General features: G+C 58.1%; 1 protein-coding gene across 1 annotated transcript in view; it reads left to right on the top strand.

Annotated features, from left to right (window-relative positions):
- The window catches only part of Adgrb1 (adhesion G protein-coupled receptor B1), a 61,429-nt gene extending 46,437 nt beyond the window's left edge, over nt 1-14,992 (top strand). The window contains 8 exon segments of the mRNA XM_004638921.1: nt 1,703-1,788; nt 6,527-6,698; nt 8,583-8,678; nt 10,026-10,065; nt 12,516-13,207; nt 14,182-14,217; nt 14,382-14,489; nt 14,795-14,992. Of these exon segments, the coding sequence (XP_004638978.1) occupies nt 1,703-1,788; nt 6,527-6,698; nt 8,583-8,678; nt 10,026-10,065; nt 12,516-13,207; nt 14,182-14,217; nt 14,382-14,489; nt 14,795-14,992 (1,428 nt within the window).
- The last annotated feature ends 3,421 nt before the right edge of the window (nt 14,993-18,413 follow it).

Genomic DNA, 18,413 nt, shown 5'->3' with positions numbered 1-18,413 from the left:
TGTGGTCACCACGTGTGGGTGGACCTGGGTTCACTCTGACCTGTCCTCAAGGTGTTGCGGGGGCAGAAATGGGGCAACTCCATGTGTCCCTGTGAACACAGCTTGCCTGATGATTGGGCACCAGCTATGTACCTGCCAGGCTGACTCTGCAGATTAGGTGAAGGTAGGGTAGTGGGGGCAGATAGATGAATAACTGAGGACTCAGACCATGTGTCTGTCCGCACAGCTGTCAGCACTCAGTCCTGTGGGCTGGGCCTTCTTGCCTCGGTGGGCACCAATAGCACTTGCCGTTTTAGGGTCCTGGGGTTTCCCTGTCTATTTGTTTGGTAGCAAATGGAAAAGAGCAGATGTTGGAAGGGGCTGTTGTCTCCGGTTACAGATGATCTGGGGTCTGTGCTGTGCCCAGCTCTGAGCCTCGCTCCCATCCTCTGCCTCCTGGGGCTGGTGTGACGGTGTCACGCTGGGGTTGTAGGCCTGGCAGAGTGGCGATGCCCTGTCTTCACCCTCATCTCCATTTCCAGCCACATGCAGGCCCTGGGCACCTAGGCCATCCTGTAGGGGGTGAGCAAGGAAGTGTAGGGAGGTGGGTGGAGGAACATGCATCTGTGAGGGGTCCCACTGTGGCCTCTTGACTCCCGACTTATTTGTTCCTCAGAGGCATCTAGGCAGGAGGAAGGAGGAACTGGGTTGTAGCGTTTGTCAGTCTCTCTCCCAGGCAGCCTCAAGAGCAGCAGGGCCAGGAGCTATTTAATGTCAGGTGCCTGGCAAGTAGGAACAAGGAGCTAGTGCGGCAGGAGTCCCATCCCCACTGGTGCTAACTGCTATGGGAGTCAAGCCCCAGTCCCTGCGGTTGGGCTATAGACAGATAGCTAGGGCAGGGCCTGTCCTTCCTCCCTTCTTGCCTTGGCCACATCAGCCAGCAAGGCTGCTCAAGAGAGACCTGTTGCCAGAGGCCCGTGAGTGGTGACATTTGCTGGGAACTCTCCATTCACAGCGCCCCAGCAAGCAGGCCCTGTGAGTACGGTCCTCAATTTGCAGAACCACAGGAACAGTACTGGTCACCGTGGACCTCTGGGCATAGGGAACCCTGGCACAAGGATTCACAAGATCCCAGGTCTCTGTCTCCAGCTTAGGCACGCAGCCCTGAAGCCAGACCATGGACCTCAGTGTCCCTGCAGCCTCTTCTGCTGAGTGGGAGCCCCATAGGGTCTGGGGACTCTTGCAGTAGGAGTGTAGAGTGCTGTGTGAGCTAGGATGTGTCCCCAGCTCAGGGAGCTCCCCCAAGGTGTGGAGGTCTTGCCGGGCGCCAGGAACACCTCTTATCTTGGGCAGTAGCATGGGAGATGTGTGAGACCCCAGGCATGCCCAGGGTGCTGGGTCACCTGCCTAGGCCACAAAGGGATCTATATACCAATAGGAAGCTGGAAAAGAGGGCTTCCCCTAGATAGGCTGGTGAGGGCATCTCTAGTCCTGGGAGTGGTGAGCTGCTTGTCCTGGGAGGGATAGAGGGGACTGGGCACTGTGGAAGGAGTGGGGTGAGGACACAGGAAGAGTGGGTTCCTCGTGAATGCAGCTGGACCTGAGGTCACTGCAGCCCTCCTGTGGCTGGCACTGGCCTGTGTGGCGGGGTACTACTATAGCAGTGGGTGGGATGTGGGCACTAGGGTGTGGCCCCCTGCCCACACCGCCTCTCCACCCACAGGTGAACATGGTCATTGGGATCCTGGTGTTTAACAAGCTGGTGTCCAAAGATGGCATCACGGACAAGAAGCTGAAGGAGCGGGCAGGGTAGGCCAGGCTGCATGGCACCTTACTTGTCCCTGCAGATGGCGATGCCCCATCACCCAGTCTAACAGTGCAGGGATGGGGACTCTAGAGCAGTTGGGCAGACTGAGGCATTGAGCACAAAGGCCTGCTCAGGCCACAGCTGGCCCCACCTCACTCTGTGCCTTGGTTTCTCTGCATGTGTCCTGTTACAGGGCAGGGCTCTATAAAGTCTCTGAGAATAGCAAAGCTGTGCTGAGAAACCCCTCCTCAGCTGGGCTGTGGGTGGTGGGAGTACAGCCAGGCTCCATAGCCGGGGGCCAGTACCCTGGTCCCTAGTCTTCTGTCTGACCTGAGGAAGGACCTTGCCTTTCTAGGCAACTGACTCCTTATCCCTTGGGGCCTTTGTCTGAGGTGACAGTCCCAGGGACAAAAGCTCAGCACCAAGGGTTGGTGCTGCTGCCTTGGGCCTTAGGGCCAGGCTGGTCCTGTGGACATTGGGCAGAGCCGGGTCCTGCTCAGGGAGCCCCCACCCCCGCTGCTGTCTGTGCTGCCGGCTGGCCGGCGCCTGTGTGGGCTCCACCCTGCCCTCCCCTCTGTGCCAGTCTTGCTGTGTCTCTCTTCCTCTCTGTCTCTCTCTTCCTGGCTCCTCCTTCTCTCCCCAGTGAAAGGCGGCAGGAAGCCTTCCCCAGGGGGAGAGCTGTGTGGTTGACTGACCTGGCCCCCAACTCCCTGGGCCTCAACTCCCGCCTGTGAGGCCTTGGCCACCCCTCCTCACACACGGGGCGCCCACCCCACCTCACACACGGGGCGCCCACCCCTCCTCACACACGGGCCAGCGGTCATGCACCACAGAGGCCCAGTGCTTTCTTGTGGGCCTGGGCGTCATACTATACCACACACTGACTTTTAGCTGCGGATTTCTGGAAGCCACTGTGGGGCAAGTGCCTGTTTGGTTTGCATTTGGAATATACACCGAAGGCCTGTCTGTTATGGTGGCACATGCCTGCCATTCAGGTGCCATTCAGCTGGCTCTCTGGGAGGCTGAGGGAGGAGGATCACAAGTTCAAGCCCACACTGAGGACTTAGTGACTTAGCAGGACCCTGTCTCAAATAAAACACAAGAAACAAAGACTAATGATTGAAGCAGACTGTTTTCCTGTTCTCATCTGCAGAGAAATAAACTGAGGTTTAAGGAGGGCGAGTAGCTGGTGCAGCTGGGATTGGAGCACAGCCATGGGTGTTCTAGGCAGATGCCTGTCCTGTCCTTGTGTAGACGGGGAGGCCCATGCACACACGCACAGACAGGAATGCCCACAAGGCCTTCAGGAGGCCACAGCCCAGATCAGCTCCTGAGCCCTGTCCCCACCATCACAGTGCAGCCCTGTGATGCAGCCCGTAGCCCTGCCTGGGGAAGAGAGCAGAGTGGCACTGACGGCCTCTACACAAGCTTGAGGCCAAGGTCAGCTGTTCAGAGCACCTGGCTCTGGCTCCCATCTGCCCCAGCACGCTGCTGCAGGAGGCCCAAGGCTGTGTCCCTTCTCTGCTCCGCCTTCCAAGCTTGGCCTGTAGGTGGTCTCTTGGTTGGTTTACTCTTTGCTGTCACCCCTTGGTTTCTGTGAGAACATGTTTGCTTTTGTTTCAGCCTTTGGTTTCACTTGCAGTCAGCTGCCCCTGGCGCCCCTTGGGCGTACCCTCACATGTGCTGAGTGTGGAGTCCTCCCTGCAGCTGATGCCACCTCCGACGTCACCAGTAATGCCATGTTAGTGCCTTGCTGCCGCCACCCCGGCTGCAGCCTGCCGTGGGCTCTGCTCTCTCCTCAGTCGCACTTGTTCGTTTTATGTTCTTTCAGTCCTCTCACTTCTGCTGCCCCTCGGGGTCCCCAGGCTCCCCGCCTTTTCCCTGCCTCTGCCCTCAGCTTGTCTCCCACACTCTGGGGCCTGTGCATGCGCAGCACAAGACACAGCGAGAGTCAGAGCAGGCCAGCCAGGTGGCGGTCAGGAGGGGCATGAGCCCTGTCGTCCGGGGACCCAGCGCTGCTTCCGGTCCCTGACCACACCGCGGCGCAGAGCAGTGGGGGGAGAGCAGCTCTGGTCTCCCTGATGGGCAGCTCCTCCTCGGGCACGGGGCAGGGCTGTGTGAAGGTGCAGGCATGAAAGTGCATGCCTGTGAGAATGGGTGGGTGTGCAGGCAAGGGTGTGCACAGGCATCATGGGGAGTGTGCAAGTGTACATGCAAGTGTGAGCATCCAAGCTGTGCGTGTAAGACTGCAGGTGCATGTGGGGAAGTGTGCATGTGTGGGAGAGTGACCACATGCTCAGCTGCTGGGGAGCATGTGTATATTTGAATGTCTAGGAGTGTGTGTATGGCTGTATGGGCGTGTGTTTCCACAGGTGTGTTGTTGTGTGTCTCTTTGAACACTCGTGTATGAGGTAACAGGAAGGAGCCCAGTGGGGGGGCCAGGGATGGCTAATTTGGGGTTAGTGACCTGGCATCTTCTGGAGCTTTGCAGGCCAGGACATTTGGGGCTTGGATGAGCATGACTCAGTGGCCTAGAGCTTGACTTCCCAGCTCCAAGAGGGCAGCTTGGCCCTGCCTCTCTCGGGTCATGTTGACGCTGGTTCCTCAGACCCTTTATGTCTGTGCCCAGGCTGGGCCCTGGAGCCCAGGACTTTAGGAGCCTTTGATATTAGTGAGATCGAGTAATGGGGAGAGAGTGCTGGCCATGGAATGGGGGGAGTTCATGCAGGTACAGATTTGGTGGCAGGAGAGGGACAGGCACAGCTGCGCAGTGGGCTGCCCTGGGCTGGACCCACACCAACCTGAGGGCCACGTGCCCTCCTCTGGTGATGCGAGGTCTTTGGGGCTAGTGGTCTTGCGGGGCAGATCCTCTCCCTGTGGGGGGCAGGGGAAGCTTGGTGCTTCACACCAGTGGCCCTCAAGACTAGGCAGCAAGTCAAAGGCAGTGATCCCCAGGGCTGGGACACCAACCTGCAGAGGAAACCTCCTCGTACCTCTGCTTGGGTCCTTTTCAGGACTGTACAGAGGTATTTCCAAAACTACAGGGCCCAGGAATCCTGTATGGCCCCAAGCCACCTGCCAGCTGGATGCTAGAAGCCAGCTCCCTGCAAGGAAACAGGGACAGTGACTTGGGGCTAACACACCCTCATGGGTGGGGTAGGCTCTGCTCCCTGCACCTGATACAGGTGCTTTGGGAGAAGTTACCAGACCCATGGTCATGGTAGGGAAACTGAGGCCCTGAGCCAGCAGGGGTCTTGCTCAGTGACCATGGGTCACCTTGTGAAGGCCAGCCAGCTTCAGCCTTTGTCAGCCATGGGGACATGGAGTGGGCTGCTGCAGCCTGGGGTGTAAGGGGGAGAGTGGAGCTGGCCTGGGTCCTGGGGAGGGCACCCGCCATATCCCCAGAGCGGAACTGGTGTGCTCTGGCCCTCACAGTTGTCCAGGAAAAGGAGAGTCATATGGGGTCCAGCTGTAGAGTCCTGCTATCCCAGGTCTTGTGGTCTTCAGGGCCACTCCAGGCTCTGGCTTGAGCCGAAGAGTGGGGGACTGGGAAGCTGGCTGAAAGGCCCAGGAGACACCGGCACAGTCTCTCATGATAAAGGCAGCAGCATGGGCTGGCAGCTCCCTGAGGCCAGTGTCGCTGAAGGAGGCCCAGGCCCCAGCATGGGGCAAGGCCTAGAGAGGAGGCGGTAAGAGTTTGGACCTCGTGGTCTCTGAGGGCCACAAATGAGAATGGAGCTGTCCCCTCAGGCCTGGACCAGGCTGGTGCTCAACACTGGGATGTAGCTGAGTCATCATCGAGCCCCCTGCTGAGGCCTGCTGGTATGGGGAGCTGATCCCTGGCTGCACTGGACCCTTCCAGCCTTTCCCCCTCAGCCCTGATGCTCCTGCTCGCACAGGACTCTTTCCCTGTTCAGGTCTGCTGCCCATCTCCTGCTGTTTCTTCAGAGAGCAGGGGAGTGACCTACTAAGGAGAGGAACAGTCTGTCCCAGTGCCAGATATGCCCCCTGGTGGTGACCGTGACTCTGGCCCTCATCTCTGTTGTCTAGCAGTGCCTCCTGGGTGTCCTGGTGGTGTTCCCCAGGCCACACAGCCTTGGGAGTCACACGGGGCCAGGATGAGGCCAAAGCAGTTTTCCAGAGTGCTGTGGGCATCCCTCTGTGGCCTGGATGGCAGGTGGTGGGGAGAACAGGCCAAAGTGGGTGCCTCTGGAGGACCAAGGGTCAGGCCCTGGAGGGTGGGGTACACAGCCCGAGGAGAGGAGGAAGCGCCTGTCTTGTCTCTGTCCTGTCTGTCTTGGTCTATCCTCTGACCCTCTGGCCTTGTCTGTTGTCTGTCCCCTCAGTTTCTCTGTCCCTCCGCTGAGTTCCTCCCCTTTCCATGGCCACAGTGCACACAGTTCAGCACCTGGGTGCTGGGTCATCAAAGCAAGGCCATGGGAGCTGAAACCAGGTGTCCCCTGGCCCCACCAGCCCCCGGATTGATCCCTGTTCTGTGCCCTTCCAACCTGCCTTCTCTCCCCTGTTGCCTCGTAGACAGTCAGGAACCTGGATCCCTCCAAAAAAAGCTCCACTTGGCTGGGCCCCTGAGAGCCCTCGAGCCTAGAGTTGCTGGACGGGCAGATCTCTGCTCCAGCCCCGGCACCAGACTGAGGGTGTCGAGAAGGGAGTGGGAGGGAGGCAGGCACCTGTGAGGGGAGCGGCCACGCCACTGGCCCAGCTGACGCCCTCCATCCCCAGGGCCTCCCTGTGGAGCTCCTGTGTGGTGCTGCCGCTCCTGGCGCTCACCTGGATGTCGGCCGTGCTCGCCGTCACCGACCGCCGCTCCGCCCTCTTCCAGATTCTCTTCGCTGTGTTCGACTCACTGGAGGGCTTCGTCATCGTGATGGTTCACTGCATCCTGCGCAGAGAGGTGGGTCCCCACAGGTCGCCACCTTGCTGGCCCCAGCCCTCCAGGGACAGCGGGTGACTACAGCAGACGCACCGTGTTTGATGGGGTTGCTGAACGCCAGAGCCAGTGACAAGTGTTTCTGCCTTTTCTGGACCTTTCTAGAAGGCAGCGAGGCTAGATCCCCATCAAACAAGGTCCCGGCAGTCAGCTGTACAGGAACAAGGCTGCCTTGTCCGGGTCTCAGTGGATCGAGATCCCTGCTTGGAGTCCAGCCTAGGATGTGCTGGAGGGGTGAGGGAACTCCTAGAATGGAGCTGGGCGCTTTTGAAAAGCACTCACACAGGAGAGAAAGAACCAAACAGGTAGGGTAGGGTAGGAGGGAACAGCAGTGCAAAGTTGAGCTACCGGACCAAAGTCTGGAGCAGTAGGGAGCTGAGTTGCCACTATCCTGGTTGCGGACCTGAGAGCCAGGGAGGCATCCTCAGAAGGACCAACTCCTGTCCTGGACAGCAGACCACCCTTCTCCCCAACCTGGGGCCTCTGCCCAGGATGGGTGGGTAGAGGGGCCCTGGAGGCAGGGACTCTCCTGAAAACAGGTGGTGTCTCGGTCACTTTTCTCTTGTTGCTGGGACAAAATGACACTCAAAATTAAAGAAAGAAAGGTTTCTATAGCTCACGGTTTGTGGAGGTTTCAGTCCATACATAGCTGGATCCAAAGCAGAGTGGCACAAGGCAGAGGGCAGCCATTAATGGCTGTGGAAAAACAGCAAAGAGCGAAGGGAGGAGCAGCAGCTGTGGCTGCTAGCAAGCCTCTTTCTTTTCCTTAATTTGTCTGCAGATTATCTGCCCCAGGGTGGGTGTAGGACCCACACCCGTAATCCCAGCATTGGATCATGAATGAATCACAAATTCTAGGAGCCTGCCCCAATGACTGCATGAGGCTTGGGGGGGACAACTAGACACAAACTATGACAGGTGGGAACAGTGCGCTGCCCCTGGGGTTACTTTTCTGCATGAAGTGTCCTTTCCTGCAGTCCTGCTCTGCTGGTCCATCCTGCAGCTCCTGCCCCAAGGCCTCTACCTGCTTGGCTAAGGGCAGCTCCTGCCATTGAGGAGAGCTAAGGAGCTGCTCATGGGGAAGCCTGTGGGGAACAGTGAGCTGAGAAGAGAGGCAGCCATGGGAAGAAGACAGTCACCAGGCTGCCCCCTGCTGTCCAGAATGATGCCACCCTCTCAGCTGTCTGAGCACTGTGTGGTAGCCAGGTTCTTCAGTCTACTAGTATCTGCAGTGGGGCAGCAGGCAGGACCTAGCCAAAAGGATCAAAGGATGATGGATGGCCAGCTGAGCCTAACCTGTGGGAGCCCGGGGATCATCAGGAAACTCAGAAAATGGGCTGGTCCATGGAGCTCCCACAGTTCCAAGGTGATGGGAAAAGCAGTTGCAACAGGTCCTTCAGCAGCCCCAGGCTTTGCCCTGATCTAGACCTCAGGGTGGATGACCACTTCACTCTCGACTCCTATTTCTTCCGTGTGCTGGCGCTCTGCTCCTTGCAGGCTACAGTTACTGTAGCCCACCCACACCCAGGCAGTCACCATTGATACTGGCTCTTTAGCTGTTGAAATCCATTTGACAGAGTGCATTAGGCTGGAGGAGGAGTCAGGACATTGGGGCTTCCATGCCCTGCTTCAGGTTGGTGGCTTATAGCACTTATCAGTGGCCTGGAACTCAAGTCTCTATCATAACCAGAGGACATAAAGTACCAGAGATGAGGAGAGAAAGCCTCACTGTCTCTTCTCTACCCACACAACGGTGTCCTCACTGGGGTGGGCCTGTTCTGGAGGTGCCTATGGAGAACTGTAAACAGGGCCCCCTGGCTCCCTGCTGACGTCTCCCCTCTTCCTCAGGTCCAGGATGCTGTGAAGTGCCGTGTGGTGGACCGCCAGGAGGAAGGCAACGGGGACTCAGGGGGCTCCTTCCAGAACGGCCATGCCCAGCTCATGGTAGGATTGGGGGGCTCCAGGTCCACCCTGTTCCTGGAGTTTTGCTGGGCCCAGCTGCTCCATTAGAGGAAGTCTGAGCCTAAGTTGCAGTTGGGGAAACTGAGGCTTATCAAAGTAAAATCCCTGGTCTAGGGTTTTGAGCTGGAAAGGGCTGAATGACAAGTTTGGGCTGGCATCCACACACACCTCTTGACACCAGGTGGTCTCCTGCAGTCCCTTTTGCTCCCCCAGAGCTTCATACATGGCCTCCAGCCTAGGCTCCCTAAGAACCGCTCAGTGATCCCCAGGGACACTCAGATTCTTCCCCACACACACACACTTCCACACTGAGCCCTGGAAGCTTTGGATTCCAAGCCAGGGACCAAAGTGACCTTGATAGACCTCAGAGCGAGAGCTGCCCCTGGGTCCCCTTGCAGGCTGGCTCAGGCACCTGGGGCACACAGGCAGAACAGAGCCTGGCTCCTCCTCAGCCCCCAGGCTCCAGGGCCCCAGCATCTCCCCTCCCACTTAATTGGCATCAGGAGCCCTGACAGGTATTCTGTCACTTGGGAACACTTTCCCCCAGCCCCACACCTGCATTTTCAGGGAGGGAACCTAGAGGCTTCAGCTTGAGGGTTGGCTCCCCCGGTGAGACCTGGGCTGGGCCCGTGCTCCCTGAGGACTGCCATGGGGACCAGGCCACTGCTCAGGGATGGCTGTGCCAGCCAGGCACCAATGTCCATGCCCACAACCTTCTCTGGTGTCCACTGTGGCTTTGGAGACTGTGATGCACAGCAGTGCCAGAGGCCAGGGCTGCCTGGGATGCAGAGAGCAGAGGCCAGGGGGCAGAGGTCGGCTGCTTTGTCATGACGTGGTGGGAGAAAACACGTATGTGCCTCCACACAAGCACAAAGTCCACGTGCAACACGCACATACACTCAAATGCTCATGAACCCATACATTTCTGCAGACAGACATGCTGATGTGTGCATAAATACAGACACCTTTTCTCCCGCACAGATACACTCTCCACACTCACAAAGGTATGCACACTGATTGGATGAACACACAAACACAAGTGATCACACGTGAACTCACGTGCGCTCACATACACACATGAAAGCACACAGCATGTAAAGGCATAGCCACCCCTGTGGGGTTCTTAGTGACAGAACAGGAGGACACAGGTGCGTTCAGTACATGAGCCCCCTTAGCACTCATGGGCCAGCACACACACACACACACACACACACACACACACACACACGCCCTTGAGGTGTGGCTCTGGCTCTGGTGACCCCTTCCCATCACCTGCAAACAGCAGCCCCTCCACGGTAGGTGCTCACCACCCTCGTCTCTGTCTTACAGACTGACTTTGAGAAGGACGTGGACCTGGCCTGTAGATCAGGTGAGCGCCCCACAGGTGAGAGCGACAGGTGGCCAGGTTGGCCCACCTGCTTCCTTCTTTCCTCCAAGTGTGTGTGTGTGTGTGTGTGTGTGTGTGTGTGTGTGTGTGCATGTACGCACGCACACATGTACCATCTGCCATCACACCCCTCCCCATCACCCCCTGGCTTCAGCAGGCTCTCAGGCACAGCTGGAGGAAGCTCCAGGAAGGTGCCCTGAGCCCGCACCTGGCCTCTCCTGCCACACATCACTCAGCACCTCCCCTTTCCTGTGCTTTGCTGCGCCATCTTCATGGGCAGAGAGCCTGGGAAAGAACTGCATGAGACCACGCCACACCACCAGCCCTCCTTCCTGCCCCTCCTTAGGCACCCGTGTGCTGTTGCTTACCTCTTCATCACTGGTCTGAGCATGGGGAGAGGCAGCTTGAGCTTTCAGGCTGGGAGGACATCAGTAAAGGCAGGAAGGAATCAGGGAAAAGATCTGCCGCTGGAGCCCCAGCCTAGTTCTGAGCTTCCTGAAAGCAAGTACAAAATGAGAATCACTGGGGCTGCTGGTTAGCTCAGTTGTTTAAGCACCTGCTCATGCAAATGCGGTTAGGCACTGGATACCACGGTTCAATTCCCACCTCCACCTGCATTACCAGACCTGCCCTTAAGGCAGTCTGAGCCAGCCCACCCCCCAAAAAAACTGAGAATTGCTGTCCTATAGAGGAAAGTCCTTCATGACGCCAAATGTCAATGGATAAGGGTCTTTTCCTTTTCCAGTAGTGGCTTGTGGACCAGTGCATGAGGCAGTAGCAGACAGTGCTTGGCTGTGGCAGAGCCAGCTGGTCATGCTGTGTCTGGTGGGCCGGGTATTCAAGAACACCTTCCCTAGAAGGAGTCATGGCGGAGGATTTGGGATAGTTCTAGAAGAGGAATGCCAGCTTCAGCCAGATGGATCCTGACAGGGCTTTGTGGTGGAAGTGACCTTGGATAGACAGAAAGGCTCTTCCACCACCCCATCCTCAGTCTGCAGGGATCCAGTTCCACCATTTCTCTGAGAGGCGACCTGAGGACTGGGAGTTTAGGGGTTGGGCCCAGCCCTGTGTGGCTGTGCAATGGCCTCTGGGCATACTGGCTTGTCTTCAGTTTGTGCCTTCTGTGTCATGCATGGCTGGTAGGTGCATAAAGCATGGCCGCCCTATGGGCCAAGGTTCCTCCAGAGTGTGCACACATGGCGGCCGGGGTGCAGGTGCCTTAGACAAGCAGGGTTTCCTTCTACCTGGAGCTGAGCACAAGCAGAGGGCTGGCACTGCCTCTGCCTATGGGGAAGGATATGAGGAACCTGTAGGACTGTAGGATGCCCTAGGCTGGCTGAGCTATAGCATGTGTTTTGAAATGGCTTTTACACACACACACACACACACACACACACACACACACACACACACACACACACACCCTGCTGGAGAGGTTGTGCTGAGTTGATAGGGAAGATGGTTGTTCCACTGTTGGCCAAGGCCAAGGTGGAAAAAGGCACAGGATTCATGGCCCAGAGAATGGAGAAGAGACCCGTATGGGTGGCCTGAGATGCTCCCAGAGGACTGGGAGAGATACGGCCTGGGTAGGCAGCAGGCTATGGGGGAGGGTAGAGGGAACAGTAGTGGGGTTTGGGGGGGTAGAGGGAACAGTAGTGGGGCTGGGGCTGGGGCTGGGCCAGGCGTGCTTTAGAGCTCACACGTGGACCAGCGTAGTGGGCATAGCATCAAGACTGGCTCTGGAGAGTGGACCCACTAGAGGGGTGTGGAAGGAGTGGTACCTGGACAGCAGGGACACAGGCAGGTTCAGGTTCTCCAATAGCCCAGGGAAGCCAGGTTGATTGGCAGGAATGGGGCTAGGTGGAACTAGGTCAGAAGTCAGAGGTCAGCTGACCCAAGGAGTGGTTGGGGGGTTCAAGAGAACTCACCACCTGGGACCAGGTGGCTTTTTGGGCAGAGAGCTGGAGTTAGCCACAGGCTTGCAGGCAGCCACGTATGCCAAGGTGTAGGAGGGTGTACCCCTCATGGTCAAGCCCACCACCAAGCCCACCTTTCCATACTTGCTCAGAGCTTGTTGGACCAGGCGTGGGGCTGGGGAGTACTAGGGGTTCAGTGGACCTCTCCGCTAACCCCAACACTGTTGAGATTTCCCTTGGCCCTAAACTTTAACAGGGGGCCCTCACCAGCCCTTCTAGGCTCCAGGAAAGGTCTACATGGTAGCAATCGTGTGTCCGCATGGGGACTGACAGCAGGGCCCTGTGTGCCTACCATGTGCAGGATAGAGGAGCCCCAGCTGCTGTGAGCCACGCTTGCGGGACAGGCCCAGGGTCACTGCAGGCCAGGGTCAGGATAGCACCCAGGCTGGGCCTCCCCTTTTGGGGGCTGCCCTATACCTCCCTGACCTTCTGCCTCTCCCTTCTGTGTCACTGTAGTGCTGAACAAGGACATTGCAGCCTGCCGCACGGCCACTATCACAGGCACACTCAAGCGGCCTTCACTGCCCGAGGAGGAGAAGCTGAAACTGGCCCATGCCAAGGGTCCACCATCCACCTTCAACAGCCTGCCAGCCAACGTGTCCAAGCTGCGTCTGCAGGGCTCGCCGCACTGCCCCGGGGGGCCCCTGCCTGCCTTCCCCAACCACTCTCTCACCCTTAAGAAGGACAAGGCTCCTAAAGCCTCTTTCATCGGTGATGGGGACATCTTCAAGAAGCTGGACTCGGAGCTGAGCCGGGCCCAGGAGAAGGCTCTGGACACAAGCTATGTGATCCTGCCCACGGCCACGGCCACACTGAGGCCCAAGCCTAAGGAGGAGCCCAAATACAGCATCAACATTGACCAGATGCCCCAGACCCGCCTCATCCATCTCAGCATGGCACCCGATGCCAGCTTCCCTACCCGCAGCCCACCCACCAGAGAGCCCCCCGAGGCGCCTCCCACTCAGCCACCGCCGCCCCCACCCCCACCACCCCCACCACCCCAGCAGCCCTTGCCCCCACTGCCCTCCCTGGAGCCAGCGCCCTCCAGCCTAGGGGACACAACGGAGCCAGCGGCCCATGCAGGACCCAGCACGGTCACCGGCTCCAAGACTGAGAACGTGGCCACTTTGTCCGTGAGTTCCCTAGAGGTAAGGGTGGCCTGGGGACCCCAAGGTGGGGGCATGTAGATACCCTCAGCCCAGCAGTACAGGGACAATTTGGGCACACTGCAGATGAGGGTGACCCAGGTATGTGACAACCAGGGTCAGTCCTGCTGGAGAGGTATCCGGTGTCTGTCCTTGGAGAGACAAATCTGAGTGGGTAGGGGTTCGTCCTTGCCTGCACCCTGGGAAGGGGTGGCTGTGGCTCAAGACCAAGGCTACCACTTGCTCTCTGCCTGGCAGCATCTGCCCTCAGCAGGAGCCTGGACAGGGAGCCCGGTGGAGAGTGCCTCTCGTCACACGATTCCCTACCCAGGCCTACAGGTGTGATCTCGGTTCTTGCAGAGGGGCCCAGATCCCCAGTTTGGGTTCCCCATGCAGCCTGTTTTGTGCTGGGACTTGGGTCAGCCTGGAGCTTGAATTGGCCCAGGATGACTCACCCTACAAAGAATCAGGATGTACAGTACTGATAGGGTGCCCCTGCCCCTCCCAAAGCCATCCTGTATGCCCTGGCTGTCAGATCTGGGGGTGCAACCTGTGCAGCTCACATCCTGAGCTCATTGGGGGGGCTGCCTAGCCATGTGGCTCTGAGTTCTGTCTGCCAGAGAGTGTCAGCGCTGACCCTGGACACAGTGCACAGGTGGAATTGCTACAGGAGCTGGTCTCAGGCCCCCGGGTGCCGGGAGAGGAGGGTTCCCAAGCCTCTTGCCTGCCCCACAAAAGGCGCTGTCCCTAGGTCCCCTTGTCCCCCACAGCTAGGCCAGTGTCTCCAGGGAAAGGGTAGCCTGAACCAGACCAGGTACCTGTGTACAGTCTAGGTACATACCCCTGCGCTGGCCTAGACTGAGGTCGTGGGGAAGGCCCGGGGCTCCCTTCCTCTCAGGCAGAGGGTGCCCTGGACTCAGGGCCTGGGTAGGCTTTGGGAACCTGTAACCCTGAGCACAAACCTCTTCTGTCCACAGAGGCGGAAGTCTCGGTACGCAGAGCTGGACTTTGAGGTGGGTGCTGGCGTTCCCTCTCGCTAGAGACTCTCATCCCCCGTGACCAGACAGAGAAGGGGAGGGAGTGTGGCCCAGCCCCTAGAGCCCTTCTCTGGGAGCTGGCCCACACATGGGCCCAGGGGCCGGTGCCCTCCTGGCTCAGGATGTGCTGCCTCATGCAGAAAATCATGCACACACGGAAGCGGCACCAGGACATGTTCCAGGACCTGAACCGCAAGCTGCAGCACGCAGCTGAGAAGGACAAGGAGGCGATGGGCCCTGACTGCAAGGTCTGGGACAGGATGGGCGGGTCCCTCAGGGTGCCTCGCCTGCTCCCCATCCCCACACCACTCTTCATTCTTCCACTAGCCCAGCAGGCATGCTGGGCTCTGGAGGAGCAGGGCCAGGTGGAGATGGTGGCTATCCTTCAGGCAGTGGGCCTGACCTGACCTGGGGCCTGCATATGCCCTGTTAGAGTGAGGGTTGCTGGAGGGGCTCTTCCCCTTCTCTTGATTGGGGTCTGCCCCTCTTCTCTTCCTGCTGTCCTCTTTGCTCCTCTCATCCCCTGCCATCCCTGGACCGCTGATCTCAGCAGCCGGAAAAGCAGCAAACGCCCAGCAAGCGGCCGTGGGAGAGCCTTCGCAAGGCCCATGGCACGCCTGCCTGGGTGAAGAAGGAGCTGGAGCCCCTGCCCCCGTCGCCAGTGGAGCTTCGGAGTGTGGAGTGGGAGAAGGCAGGTGCCACCATCCCGCTGGTGGGCCAGGACATCATCGACCTCCAGACTGAGGTCTGAGCGGGCGGGCGGCGGCCCTGTGGTGGGCCAGGAGGAGGGATGCTGCTCTGCCGGCTCCGGCCGCAGGACGGGCACAGACACGCTCGCGGTGGTGGCGGGCCAGGCCCGCGCCCCGGCCTCAGGGCGCTCGGATGCGGCCAGGCAGGCGGAGGGCCCACGGTGCTGGGACCAGAGCCAGACGCAGGACAGGAGGTGGCACAGCTCGGCGGGCACAGGGCTCCAGAGGCTGGAAGGTGCCTCAGACTCTGCCCTCCTCGGGCGAGCCCCGCAGGCGGGCAGGCGGGGAGGCAACCAGCTATGGACAGCGGCGGGCCCGGGTCAGCCAGCGTCCCCAGGATGCCCACCCAAGCATCTGCCGCTGCAGAGGACCAGCCTGTGGCCCACCGGCCTGGCTCCGTTTTTTAGACTCCCCCACCCCTTGGGAAGCAGCCAGACCCCACTCCCTTCCAGGGCCTCGGGCCCCTCCCCGACCAGGTGGAGAGCACAGCCCTGACCCATGGCCCGGGTCTAAGCCCGCTCCGGAAGAAGCAGGGTGGGGAATCTATTTTTTCTCTCCTTTTCTTTTCTTCAATAAAAAGAATTAAAAACCCATTCCTCTGTGTGTGGCCTTCCTTTGCAGCCTGGCTAGGTGAGCTTGACTGAATGGCCTTCGAGTTTTCAATGGGCCCTGCAGCTCCTGCCCTGCCCGAGGCCTGGGCCTTAGACTTCCTGGTGCCCTGTATCCTGGCGCCCATCTAGGGCTGGGGAATCCCAGTGCTAGTACCCCTTGCCTGCCATCCCCTCTTCACAGGTGGGGTCCATGTGGTTCCTAGGGCTGCAGCGGTAGTGGCAAGTAACAGCATGTGAAGATAGGCCCCCACGAAAGAGACCAGTGTGCAGGAACAAGGAAGCTTTTATTGCCAGCTCTTGACCAACGCCCTGACTTCGGGTCAGGACTCCCAAATTGTCAGCTGCCTTTGGACTTTACCTCCAGGTTATATACTTTTCAGGTTTCCATAGTAACCACATTACCTTGTTACTCCACTTTCAGGAATTTTACAAGAATGCCACACAATTGCCACAAGGTTTACATTTCCCATACACTGTTGACCATCTGCCTGTCACAGGGCAGTGTGGTTTAATGTTTGTACTCTCCCCCAAGTTATTCTAACTATTTGTTCCTATTTTATGACCCTGGTTCTCTCTAAGTGGGTTTTTGGCTAGCTACATGGGAGAGGGTGAGGGAGTGAATTTATCTATGGTTTAAGTGAACTTACATGAGCCTCCCTTAAAGGAGTTCTTTGGCCTATCACAGCAGGTGCATCTGACTTCCTATGTTCCCTGACTCTTTCCAAGAACAGAGCTAGCAAACGGATTGAAAAGCAGCCTGAAATGATACAAAGAGTAGAATATGAAGTGAGGATCTTGGGTCCTCAGGATGGCCACTTCCTCCCTGCCACCTTCCATGTGTGTGAGTGGCTAGAAAGAACCTGCTTCACGCTGTCCGGACCGGACTGGATGTGAGGCTTAATTCTTTTTGCCTGTTCCCATGAGGATCACATCCCCTGGGCCTGGTCCTCCTGTCTGCTCATGGACTGAGTTTGGGAGGTAAATGGGAATGTGCCCAGAATTATTCCCAGGCTCAGAAAGCAACCCCTTTTCTGCCTACCACCCATCTGCCCACCTCAGCAATAAGGAACTTTCTCCTGCTTCTCTGCAAGTCTCCAGCAGGGGGCAGCCTGAGCCCTTCAAGCAATCTGCAAGACTGGGAGGCCCCGTCTTCAGGCTGTGCTCCCTATCCTGAAAGCTGCTGGCATTGCACAGAACCTGGTCTGCAATGTGCAGTGGAGAGAACCCACTGTGCCCCTCCTGATGCCCCAATTTGAGCTGGACCCTGGAGGCAGAGGCTAGTGGGTAGTGTCCTGAGGAGAGGGTACAGGGTGAGCTATTTGGAATCCCCAGCACCCAGCCATGTCATCCAAAGCAAAAACTGATGAACATGCAGAAGAGGATGTAGCCTGACATGCAGCCTCTCAGGTGACCTACATCCTGTCCTTTCCAACTGGGGCTCTTCCTACAGATGTCACTGTGGGTAACTGAGTATGAGCCTCAAGAGGCCTCACCAGCAGGTGGAGATGCTGAGAAAGTGCTTGCTGTGTATGGCAACTCAGTGAGCACAGGTAGTTATAGCTGGTCAGGAGTGTCCTGCTGACAGGGATGGGTGGGCAGTGAGTGGGGACAACAAGAGGACAGCATGTGACCAGTAACTCAGAGGAAGTCACACAGAACCCACTGGGGGCTAACAGCTCAGGAATCAGGGCTTTGGGATCCACACAGTCCCTGTGCTGCCGACTGAATGCTCCAAAACACCAGAATGTGAGTTTCGGCCACCAGGTCTGGCCCAGACCATAGCATGCCATAGTCTGTGTGCACATCAGTGCATACGTGTGTGCAGAGGCATGTGTGCCTGAACACAGCTCCTCTGAGAAGGCAGGTGGGAACTGCACATACCCGACACACTTCCCGGCCATGGGGCCCTGTGCTCCAGGCCCATTTGCCTGAGGGCTTCCCGTGAGTATTAAGGACTATGCAGAAAGATGGGAGGGCCTGGGAGCCAGAAGAGAAGCCCCAAGCCCCCAGCATCTTCGTGGTGGAGCGGCACAGGGCACTGGGCTGGGAATTGGGGGCTGGGGACTGGAGGTAGACTTCTGCTCAGTTTACTGCTGTCCAAGGCACTCTTGGCCTGTTCCTCATCTTCCCCATCCCTGCTCATCCTCGGCAACCCCTGAAAAAAAACAAAAAATAGTAAGAAGTGCCCAAGCCACACACTCCCTGCATGCAAGGGAAATGGCTCAAAACTGGAACCTCGGGCTGGGAAGATAGCTCAGTAGAATAAGCGCATGCCTGGCAAGCCCAAGGGCCTGAGTTCAATCCCCAGTTCTGCCAAAAAAAAAAAAAAAAAAGAAAAGAAAAAGAAAAAAGAAAAGAAAGAAAAAACTGGAGCCTCTAGTGTGGGGGCTCAGTGTGCGTGCAGTCAGAGCCTGCTTCCTCTTCCTCCTCAAGGTCCTACACCTGAGGCCACAGCCTTGCACCACCTCAGCCAGGTGCTCCCAGCTGCTTAGCGCTCCGTGCCCTCTTCCCACAGTGACCCACCATAGAAAGCACTGTCTGCTTACTATCTCAGAGCAGGAATCCAGGGAAGCCCTGTTAACTCACCAAAAACCCCAGGTTGCTGCTGGGCCTGTCTCCTGTGCTGAGCTGCATGAGGACAGGACTCTGGGCCAGAATCCCAGATGCTAAGAGCCGGGACAGGGGCCTCTCCTGGATTTCTGCAGTTCCACTGTCCTTCTCACACTGCTGTTCAGCAGTGTGCTCCTGAGGTTGACCTGTGACCTTAACTCCAGTGAATATTGCCCAAACAATGCTGCCAGGGCTTCACAAA

The sequence above is a fragment of the Octodon degus genome, unplaced genomic scaffold (assembly GCF_000260255.1).
Source record: "Octodon degus isolate 3935 unplaced genomic scaffold, OctDeg1.0 scaffold00104, whole genome shotgun sequence".
Lineage (NCBI taxonomy): Eukaryota > Metazoa > Chordata > Mammalia > Rodentia > Octodontidae > Octodon > Octodon degus.
Note: the sequence above shows the minus strand (reverse complement) of the source record. Positions and strands in the feature narration are given on the sequence as shown.